Source organism: Triticum urartu, chromosome 4 (genome assembly GCF_003073215.2).
Source record: "Triticum urartu cultivar G1812 chromosome 4, Tu2.1, whole genome shotgun sequence".
NCBI lineage: Eukaryota > Viridiplantae > Streptophyta > Magnoliopsida > Poales > Poaceae > Triticum > Triticum urartu.
In genome coordinates this window covers 468,472,382-468,484,168 of record NC_053025.1, presented here as the reverse complement: position 1 = coordinate 468,484,168, position 11,787 = coordinate 468,472,382, and the positions used below count along the sequence as shown (strand labels likewise).

General features: G+C 43.2%; 1 protein-coding gene across 9 annotated transcripts; it reads left to right on the top strand.

Annotated features, from left to right (window-relative positions):
• Positions 1-671: 671 nt before the first annotated feature.
• On the top strand, positions 672-10,283 carry LOC125552089 (protein SIEL-like). 9 transcript variants are annotated; one of them, XR_007303374.1, is made up of 11 exons: positions 672-1,048; positions 1,186-1,447; positions 2,250-2,563; positions 2,670-2,750; positions 3,200-3,433; positions 3,515-3,706; positions 3,827-3,967; positions 4,228-4,314; positions 4,422-4,469; positions 6,735-6,835; positions 7,132-8,725. XR_007303374.1 is itself a non-coding variant. In XM_048715557.1 (11 exons), exons 3-11 carry the CDS (start codon positions 2,270-2,272, stop codon positions 9,942-9,944), a joined length of 2,454 nt encoding a protein of 817 aa, XP_048571514.1. In that variant the 5' UTR covers positions 672-1,048; positions 1,186-1,447; positions 2,250-2,269; the 3' UTR covers positions 9,945-10,283. The 9 variants fall into 9 exon arrangements, 7 of the variants coding, with proteins under 7 accessions (XP_048571514.1, XP_048571519.1, XP_048571520.1 ...); XR_007303375.1 differs by having other exon boundaries at positions 8,473-8,611; XM_048715557.1 differs by lacking the exon at positions 6,735-6,835 and adding an exon at positions 9,017-10,283 and having other exon boundaries at positions 8,473-8,921.
• The last annotated feature ends 1,504 nt before the right edge of the window (positions 10,284-11,787 follow it).

Sequence of the window (11,787 nt, the reverse complement as noted above, 5' to 3'; positions counted from 1 at the left end):
TACCCCCTTAAAAAAAACACCCGTAGTTCTGCTTCTGCACGAGGAGCCGGAAACCAGCGCGGCGGATTTGCGGAAGCCATCCCTACTCCTTCGTCCTCCCGCTATCTCCTGCCGTCTTGCGCCGCGCCCGCTCCCTGCCTGCGCCTCCTGCGTCGCGGCCATCTCCTCCCTCTCCGCACTCCGCGGGCGTCTTGTCCTCCGCCGTAGCCCTCTCGAGATCCCCTCCGCCGCCGCGGCCCTGCCCCATTCCTCGTGGCCTCCTGCTCCTCTACGCCGCCTACTGCCAGGTTCTGCTCGCCCCCTCCCGGTCCACCCCTCCGCGGCCTACCTGCAGCACGCTGTCGGCCGTTCTCGCATGGAGAAGGCACAAGGGGCACCACCGCCCGCGCCGCGGCAGTCCAGTTCCACCACCGCTGGTAGGTCCTCTGCCAATACACCGACGAACTTGTGATCTTATATTCTTTTGATTCTACGGTTGATCTCAGCAATCACAAGGCTTGTGCTCATTTAGACCATGTAGCAGACAGCAATGCCCTACAGCTGGGGCGGAGCTACAGGGTGGCCAGGGTGGGCCGCGGTCCACCCGGGGATTTTGGAGCAGCCTATATACCTATGGATATTTAACTGGGCCAAAAAAAAAGATGGCCCAATAATACTTACCTCTCCCGCTGCGACCAGCCCTCGTTCAGCCACAGCCCACGAGGCCACGACCTTCCACATCGAGCCAGAGGACGCCCTCGTCCCGACGACCGACGCCCTCACCTCCGCGGCGCCGCCGTTCCTCACGGCCTCGCCGGTCGCCGGCCCGAGCCCAGGCCGCCTCCCCTTCCCGCCCGGCACCCCTGCCCCTCGGCTCCACCGCTCCCCCGCGCCGCTGCCCTGCCCTTGTCCCGAGCCGCGGCCGCCTGGCCCTGCCGCCCGCCCGCCCCTGCCTCCGCCCCCTCTGCCCTCCCTGCAAAGCCGATGCCCCTCGCCGTCGGTGCCGCTCACCAGCCAGTCTCCGGCCATCCGGCGGCAGCATCGCAACAAGTGTGCAAATCAATTTAAGGTACCGAATCCCCCTATTTTTGACTTAGGGTTTGCTTTTTTGCACTATGCTATCATGAATTGATGAACACATACATAATTTTGCACATCATTTCTGCCTCAATTTGCTTTATTGATAGAAACTAAATTTTATTGCAGAATTTTTGAAGAATGAAGAGGGCCGGAGACATTGTTTCTCTTTCTAAGAGAGAAGCTATGAAGATAGGGAAGAAGAAGAAGGCAATGGATATGTAAGATGTGGCCGAAGAGCAAGCCAGAGAACTTGTGTGTATTTTTGGTTGTGATTGAAGAGCAAACTCAAGAACCAACAGTGTCTATGTCGAATGTGACCATATAGTTGCTACTTTCATGGCAATGCAAAAGCGTAGGCGAGAAACATAGTCTTTTCGAGCTTCTCAAGGTATGTACTATGGTCCATATAGTATGTACTATGTATGCTTCTTTATGCAAAACTTAAACTTAATTGAGAATTTTAGTGTGTTTATAAGACCATATTGATCTATTTCTATGTGATATTGGTAACTATTAGAACACCCACATGTCATATTTCTTGTAAAAAAAATTGAGGGGTCGGACCACCCTGATGTCAAATGCTAGCTCCGCCACTGCCCTACAGGATTAGGATTTAGGGAGGCAAAAAAATGTCAGGATTATAGTCTAAAAAACCATGAAGAAACTTATGCAGTAGATGAGTATTGATTAGTACCATTCCATGAATAAAGGGCACAAGGCCATCCTTCCATTATCCTTGTCCATTTTGTAAAGTAAGTTAGGCGGCCACTACCATTGAGAAGAAAACATAGATATGCCCCTTACAAAACTCTATGCTAGCTCCTGTGTTTTGTAGTATTGCGCTAAATTCTTTCCATCAACTGTTTGGATGACAATGTCCTAAGCAATCTGGATAAAAGTTAGCTGGAATGAACATGTGTAACTAAATCTAAATGCATATATACTTCGAGGAGGAGTTCAATCCATACAGCTGCATTGTTGCTATTTAATTTTTAAATTCTCAGCTATATGGAAATTGATACTTCTTTTCAGGTCTGTGCTGATATCAGAATAACAGTTACAAAGACCTGAAAATTTAATCATACAGTAATATGCGACCAGCATGCAGTTCTAATTTTAATTTGCTAGAGATTATTAGTTTTAGTTTGCAAGAAATATACTTATATGGGTTTTGCAAAATTCTTTCCAAGCTTATGAGGCCGTGAATCTCATGGACGAGGGCCTCGCCGCTTCTGAACCCGGCCCATCCGTCGCCAAGCGGGCTCGGTTTATGGGGCCGCACGCATCCAGTAGCTCAGGCGCTGACCCTGAGATGGAGATCCGAGCACTAGTCTCGATGGCCAGCGGACTCTACCCGTTGGCACGGGCGGAGGCGCTCAGCGGCCTCGCTGCGGTCCTCGAGAAGGTGAATGCCGGCGGCGGGGTTGTGGAGTGTTGCTACGCTTGCGCGGAGAAATTGCTGAGGGACGAGGACGAGGGTATCAGGTTGGCCGCTGTGCGATTGGTGAGATTTTGTCATTTATGGGTACTTATGTTTTCTTTTGTGCTACTGTATGCTTTTGAGAGTTACATATGAGGAATTGAGGAGATCTCCTGTCTTCGGTGGATAGGTTGGCCTTTGTGCGGAAAAGTTTGCCATGAGAAAGGAGTTGGGTGGTGATGGTGACCAAATGGACCGGGTTTTCCTACAGGTATGGTTTGCATTTCGCGCTGGATTTGGTGTTCATGAACGGTAGGATCAACTAGCTGAGTGTGGGCCTAATGTTAATGTGATACCGGCATTTTTATTTAGCCTAATACTTCTGTTTCTATATGTCAATTCCAGGCTACTAAAGTTTGGAATGAATAGTTATACGACATGCCCATAACTGATACTGGGAGCGATGTTCTTGTTTTTTACTTGAAAAGACCTGTATTTTCGGCAATTTACCTTTCTGTTCTTATCACCAGAAATCCTTTTGACAAGGTGAAAGTACTCATGGCAAATGAGATTTACTACTGAAACATGCAGTTTGTGATGCACGCAAAAAGAAAGATGCATCTAATCATGCTTGTGCATTTAATATTTGTAAGCAAGTTTTACTCCACTGACCACTGTAATGATAACTGCTTTGTTTGCCCTCTGGACTTCTCTATTCAGCTTAGCTCCATGGCTAGGGACATGTGTACAGAAGTAAGAATTGAAGCATTCAACGCACTTGCCAAAATGCAGAGAGTATCTGAAGGTGTTTTGCTTCAGTCACTGTCTAAGAAGATCATAAAAACTGACACTGGGAGTGCCTCTAGCATCAAAGGGAAAAAATTACCACCTAAATTATCATCCCCCTGTGCTGCTGGCATATTTGCACATGGGGTTGAAGATGAATTTTATCAGGTCAGGTCATTCTCTTATACCACATAATTCCCCTTAACGTCCCGTGTCTTTTGTTTATTGTTCTATATGTTCTCCCTACAGGTCCGAACAGTTGCATGTAAAACGCGGGGAGCTCTTGCAAAGCTTTCAAACCAATATGCACAGAAGGCCTTGGACTTGTTGATGGACATGATGAATGATGATACAGAAGCAGTTAGACTGCAAACTTTGCAGACGCTGTTTGATATGGCAACATATGGATGTTTGAGCATGCAGGAGAAGCACATGCACATGGTACTAATTATCAATATAATGTATCTCGTGTAAGCTAGATGTATGAATTGGTTCTTTATTTTTAGTTAACTGTGCTAGATGCTAAATTTGGTAATCTTATGCCTCCTGTTGCTTTTGCAGTTCCTTGGCATATTGATGGATCCCAATGTCGTAGTTCAAAATGCAGCACGCAAGATCCTAGGGTCAGTGAATCTGCCTAAACTTCAAATGTTTAAATCTGCACTTGATGGTCTCATTGCAGGTCTGGAGAAAAATCCAGAGGTATGTTAGTGCAGAACAATCACCATGTCTCACAATTACCCCCCCCCCCCCCCCCCCCCCCCCCCCCCCCCTTGCAATTCTGATTCGTGTAGTCAATGTAACACAAAGCCTCAATTATCCTGCTAAATGTTAATTTGAGTTTCATTCAGTGTATAGAATATTGCTTACTCTATAATTATTTGAGGCTTTGAGCCTATGACTTCAATTTTGTGGTAACTGACTCTTTTCTTCTATGTTGCGACCATATTTATTATATGCAGGATCAAGATATATATGGCGTTCTGTTTTCCATTGGCAAGAATCATGGGAGCTTTTCAGCCAATATAGCCAAACATTTAGCCAAAGAGGTGTTTCTCCATTGCTCTTCCAATTTTATCTACATGCTAATGTTCTATATAAATGTATGTTTTCACTTTCAGTATTGCTGCTGCACTGATTCTTTCTGTTTGCGCAGTTCTTTCAAGTTCGGTATATACTAGAAAGGAGGTACTATCTCAATTCGGTAGGGTGTACCCATGTTCTTATTTTCTGTCAGTTGTATGGAGTTTGAGAATATTCCAATCCATCAACCTTAAATAATAACAATGAATGCATCTATATTTGCAGGCTGCTAAGTAATTTGTAACGATGAAGTCTACTCAACCCCAACTGTAGATTTCTTTTTTAGCCAAGTAACTTTAAGGATGTGTTGCATATTTACAGTTTGATTTAGGACAACTGAATCTGGAAGGCAAAGAGCATATTTAATTTATATATATTTTTAGAAGATCATATTAATATACATTCTCCTCATGAGTCAAATGTTTGAAGCCCTGTGTAATACCTATCCTATAAGATACACCTGATTATGTGGGCTTTGCACTGATGTGAACATCAAAGTTTGGTTGCTTGATAGTGCATGGGATCGGCCACTCGATGATGCCCAAACCTGTGACAAAAGATGGTACCTCCTGTTGAAGTATACCTGGTTCGCCCAACCTTCTCAATTAGTTCGGACTTTTGGGTGAACCGGCTGGTGCGTGAAACGTTACCCCTCCAGCTGAGATGGCAACAGTCAACAAAGTGCAAGTCAATAAAACAAAAAGGAGAAAAATCTATAACATTGTTTGGCGAGTACAAATTTGAGTTACTGCAGGTTTTTATAGACCGGAAAATATATAATGTCATTACAGTTGTTTGCTGATATCTAACACTTGTCTACAACATTTAGAAGACTACACATAGTTTATCATAAGTTCTTACCATTTGTTTTTCTAGGTTTCGTGAGGGAAAGAAGTATACTCCCTCATTTGAGAATGTATTCCCATTTTTTGACTTTCTGCTATCAATGTACCACCTCCCTCCTGGTTTATTGGTCCCCATTGTATTTTGTGCCAAATTTTGACCATAGATTAAACTAACAAAATATTCATGCATGTCACAAAAAATTATATCATTGAAAACTATGTTCAAATACGAATCCAATGATATAATTTTTGTTGACATGCATTAACATTTTTATTAGTTAAATGAAATCTTTGATCAAACTTTGACACAAATTACAAAGGGGACCAATAAACCTGTACGGAGGTAGTAAGACTGAAACCACAGTTTGAGACCACAATATGGTACGTGTTTTTTCCAAAATTTGGATTTTGAGAATACCCAAGGCATGGCTTGACGCACTCTGTCAGATTATTTGTGGTCGCGTTGCCATGTGATCACTGTTAGCAGATTGTTTGAACGGTCCTGGTAGCTCATTTATTTTGTAAAATAGAGATCATAGTAGACAGTATAGCAGGCATCGCACGAGCTGAGATTCCTTTCGTTAGATGATAAAATTTCATTGGAGCTGAGACTTGAGTTCTACAACGAGAGGTGCTTACAGTTTAGCATGGAAACAACTACAAAAATTCCGAGAATAGTAGAATACATCAGATCAAAGCCTTAGGCTTCCTCCCCTCAAAGGCCCCCTTGCTGTCAAAGAGACATTGTCTTCCATCATTCAGAAGGTTGATATTTGATACTGTTGCAGCGAGCAGCATAGTTCCTCTTGTTCGACTTCCCTTAAAACCTTCCTCAAGAGTGCACCAGAGTGTTCCATTTCTCCAACATTGTATCTTCTTTATTTGGGTTGTCGTCTTTTTCCAAATATCTCTTTAGCTGCACCGGGCATGGGCTGGGCCGCCACTTTTTACAGTTTTACATCAAGGCCAAGAAACAAAAATTCGCGAGGATATGGTCACGTACTAAGTATAAGCCATGATGGCAACTCATTTTATAGGTCTTCTGTATCTCTACCAATTGGATGAGAAAAAGTAATAGTTGTAGGAACATGAATAGCCAAGTCTATCACAAAGGCTGCACATAGCATACCTATTACATAGGTTGCACACTACATCCAGCTACTGATCGAGAGAGAGAAACCAATATTTTCGAATTAAAATATTAGAAGATAATGATATGTCAATATAGTCAAACATTGGAAAAATAATCCCTTGAAGATTGGGCTGCAGTAACTGCAGAAGATATGGAATTATTTTCATCTTTGTTAATTAGATTCTTTCTGTTCCATCTTATACTATCTTAGTAGACCAGATCTTGTCCATTCAAACACATGGTCAAATTTCATAGGGAGACATATATGTTATATAGACACAACTTCTATACAGAGTCACGTATCTATAAACAAGCAGGATATGAACCAAGAACTTTTAAGATTTAAATAATAACGACCAAACCATATGTATTTATAGACGCAAGTATAATGATAACATTTTAATTGTAGGTATTAATGAAGTTATGATAACTTCGTAATGGAACTAGTTTGGACAGACACATCTTCCAATCAAGGAGTCACGTTGTTTTTGACCTACATGCTACATTAAAGTAAGCAGATTATGCCTCATTTTCACATTAGCATGGAAATCAATTCATGTACATTTATTTAGCTTCAGAGGCACCAATGGCATTGCAATCTGCAGGAAACTTTCTACGAAGAAACAAATGTTAACCATTGTTTGCATCAAAACGAAACATCCATTTTGATGGCTAATTATTAGTCTGCGAACAATCCATCATGTTTTCATCTAAGTATCAAAGTGGCTTGCATTTCTAACCTACCCCTCCCAGTCTCTCCTTTCACTCCCTTCTTCTTGACTTCTTCCACGTGATCGGTGGCTCAGCGTCACAGCAGGGTGGGGGGTGATATCAAGCGTGGACATGCAGATTTCTCTGTGGAGTACAAATATCATAAACCGAACACAAGGTGTGTGAAAAGAGTATCTATGGATATCTTAGTATACTATAAGAATGGAGCATTGGTAAAAAAAAATCAAATAAATTACTGTAACTTGCTTGATATGGGCAATCTAACTCAGTAAGCAAATTTTGCAAAATTCCATGAAGTTCAACCAAGATGTGTACCTAGTAGATTCACAGAAAAATGAGAAATAGTTCTATCAGAACAGAAGTTGCATATGTATGCCACGTAATCACTGAGTTTGTAGGGAAACTCCTTTGAAAAGTCAAAATCACCAATAGAGCATCATCTATAAATGGTAATCTGTTAGTAGGGTGATAATGATAGTGTCTGAGTCCACAGCAGATAGATACACTCCAGATGATCTCCTCTTTGTAGCCAAATCAGTAAGAGCAACAAATAGACTATCCATTCTTCCATATGCTAGCATGCTTTTGTAATTAAGACCATAGATCACAAAACCATATCTATTATGCAATAAAAGCCTAAAGCAGAGCCTACTTGTAAGGAGAAACACACCGCTGCTTGCTCATAGCCTCATACACCTTTTGCACATCATAATGGTTTGTCTGTCTAGATATCACATTGCCTACAATATATTAAAACAATAGGCAGGGTTGTCAGTGAGGAACATGCCTACATTATTCTGTGCTCAAACTGCCCCAAATCAATGTGAAGTGCGAGCCAAATCAGATGAACAGAGGATGCATCACAACACTACTAGTTTAGGGATCTTACTGATTCAAAGAAATGCCGACAGCAGTTTGCAGATTAACATGATGTGTCTTTCTCAACTGCATTATCATTGAATAATTTCTGGCACACGTAATTTCCTTTCTCTTTAGGGGTATTATGACCTGAGATGGTGTGTTCAGTATGTGAGGTACAGTCTCACTTCTCTTTAGATCCAATAGCAAAAAAGAACACCTAGCAGCATGCCATGCACACACACTTGGTTTGCAAATAACTTTTAACATATTAAAATCAGCTTTATTTAAGTTCCTGCTTATCCTCCTTAGGCCCAACTGTTTGAGGAATGAGCATAAGCAAACAATTTGGTGAAAAGAATTTGAATATTAATTCCACTGACCAACCATATTTTCTCACTTTAGCCTTTTGTTATTCTTAACATACAAGGACTTCGGACTTGTTTTTATGCGTAGGTAGAGTAATATCTTCATTTGCTACATTTATAGTAACATTTCTTTTGGATTTCTTATGAAGTTTTGTTATATCCCTTGATGCTGTATTATCTATGACATAGATCAATATGGCATCTGATGGAGAGCTGATCTTGGATAAACCTAGAATCAAAGCATTGTTAATGGTTTCTGTCTTGGCTGCTTATGATGATAAAGACAAAAAACTGGATATACCCGCAGTTATATTATCACATGCAATTCCCCTATTTGGGATGATCTCGTGTGCACTAGCCGAAGATGAACAGGATTCACTCTTATCCTACTTGTATCATCAAGCTGGAATGCAGTTTTGGGAAAAGAAGTTAGTGTCTGTAGAAGGTGGAGATTATGAATGTTTCAGTGTTGAAACTGCGGGAGGAACTCATGCACAGGTAGAAACGACTGGAAAAACAACCAAGTACTTAGATGAAGTTGTGATAATGCAATCGACAAGGCTCATATTAGAAACAGTTAAAGGAGCCTGGGCTGTGATAAAGCCGTGCAGTATAGGAAAAGTTCAAAGTACTCTGAGGTATGACTTATTATATTCCGTTCTTTCCCATGCAACCAATCTTTCATGCTATTGTTTGTGATTACTTCAACTTCTTTTGATTGTCTTTATTATAGAACATGCAAAGAAGAAGTCAATATCTTAGCTGTAAATTCTTCTGGATCAACTAGTGCGGTCTTGAGCTTTGTATGCGACTATCTTGATGCAGTACAGCTCATTGTTGAAATATGGTGGTTCATTCAGTTGGATGATTCTCATGCTTTTGGCCCCACATCACTTGATATTTTGCTTGAGAAGTTGGATACATCTGTGAGAAGGATGAAATGTTGTTATGCTGGATTGCATAGAGAACTGGAGGTTCAAGTCTTGGAGTTTGCTTTGTTAGCTATTTTATGTAGACTGTCTGAGTTTGGAACATGTTCAAAATTAGTGCTAGATAAGTTGCATTGGATAATTAATCACATTGATGGTCTGTGTGCCGATGGATCCTATGAGCTTTCCGACTTCAGCAAAGAAGTTAAGAAAGTGTTTGATGGTAACTTTATCGACGGCACTCCTATTGTCAACATTTGCACCTTTCTTGATATCTTTGATCTAAAACCAGCAAGAGATTTTGAAATGCTTAATGCTACAACTGCTGTGCTGCAAGTCCGGGATACAGATTCTGAAAATCCGTTATCATACGCTTATGGATTACCCGTGGGCGTGACCTTTGACATGTCTCTGTGCAATACCTCTAGTCATGATAGAATATGGCTCCGCATGGTTGCTGGTCAGTCCGTCCAACATGTCTTCTTAGACTTGTCTTGTTTTGAGGGCAATGATAAGATGAAGAGCTGCTCCAGAGTCATTCCTTTCTATGCTACCCCAATGGCATGTTCATTTGTTATGAGGGCATGCTTGGTAATTGAATGCCCATTTGGAAGTATCGGCACTCACCAGGAAGGACATGGAGGGCCAAGAGATTGTGTAGTCCAACTATGTGATGAATTGGATGTCTACTTTGTTAGTGCTGATACCGAGCAAAGGCAATGGTCGAAATGATAGTGGTCATGTGCAGCAAGTTCTTCAGCATGCCTCCTTTGATCGAGTGCACCATTGTGTTCTAACATCAACTGTGATCAAGTAATATGCGCAAGCAGTTAAGATGCCAGTAGTGACTAATGAGGAGTTTCATATGATTAGTTGTTTCACTGTAGCATCAGATCAAACTCTGATTAGTTGTTTTCTTTAAGAATCGAGAATTTTTCTATGGCATGTGACCAGAAGGAATGTTGTCTCATAGCCGATATAGTACTAGCAAGAACTCTGGATAAAGAATTCGGCTGCGCTGATATTTTGGTAGCAGTAAGCAGGAACAAAGCAGTTACCCGACCACTAAGATGTGTTGCTGTTGCTAGGGTATGTTTACTTCGCGCCGTATGTATATGCAAGGGTTTGGCATGACTGAAGAATTGAAAATTCTGTGAATTTTATGAGGCTGCTGAATTAGAGGCTGCAGAGGTCAATGTTAACCTTGTGCACGTATGATTTGTGTGTCTAATGTGAGTTCTGCATTTCTGCGCCTGGGAGAGGTTCCCCGTTAGTGTAAATTTGGACTTACCATACGATGTGCCGCATGACAGCGGCTTGTTTGCTGTGTGTTTATTTGTCGAAAGTACTGCTGGTGTCTTGTTTCTTGACATTAGTGATGTCAACGCTTTTATATTGCTCTTATATTTCTTTACGGAGGGAGTACATATACATGCCCAGCAACTGCACTTGCGATCTCGTATGTTGATCTGTTCATTTCCACTGAATCCTTAGTTGATTCTATATTTTTTGTTATTGGCCTAGAAAAAAGTTGTTTTGTGAAAATATCCATGCGGACGATCGAGGACAAGGGTGAAAATATCCAAGACAAAGCTAAAGATTACCATGGACAAAAGTTTAGTAGGATATGATGAACTAAGAAGAATTGATTCCCTTGGTACACGAAACCTCTGATTACAACCGCAGGACAAAGCTGCGAACCGAACATGGTCGTTCGTTCTATCTATCTCCTGTCAGCGAGAAGCCGAGAACAGAACGGACAGATACGATCTTCTTCCTTCTTCCTCGTCGCGCATGCAGATTGCGGCTCTGTAATCTCGTCGAGGGCGGCACGGTCTCTCCTCAGTACCTCCCGGCGCATGGCATAGTACTCCTCGCTGCGGCGGCGGCCTCCCCACAGGTGCTTCTGCTCGATGGCCTTCGCCTCGTGCATCTCCACCCGGCGGCCGGACTCGCTGTCCCCTGCCGCGCTGCTCTTCCCGGCGGCGGTTACGGGCTTCAAAGGCGCCTCCGTGGACGCGAGGGGGTGAACCTTCACGGCGGTGCTGCTCCGCCGAGCTTCCTCGAGCCCCGATCGCTTATGCGCGGCCATCCATTGGCTCTTCTTGGCCTCGAAAGCCGACGATAGTTCCTCCACTGCCGCCCGCATCCTGCGTCTGTGTCTGTCTCGCGCGTCATCGTTCCAACAGGGATGTGGAACGCCGCCTGATCGCTGCTTCGCCTCCGCGATCAGCCGTTTCTGCTCCTCGACCCACTCCCGCTTCGCGGCCTCGTTAGCCAGCGCTTCGCGGCGATCCCTCCGGCGAGTCCGCCATGTGCGTGGTCGCGGCCTCAGCGAAGCGATCAGCTGATCGTACTCTTCCTTTCTCTTTCTCCTCTCGATCTCGCGCGCTTCCTCCGGGGACGGGACGTGCGCGCGGCGGCGCAACCAGCTCGGCATCAACGCGAGGGACGCCATTGCTAGTGCAGATTGCAGACTCGATCGGGTGATACGCTCTTTCTCCTGGATACGCTCGACTTATATGGTGGATACCTGATATGGCAAGCCGTCTTGCGGTCGAGCTTCAAGCCGTGT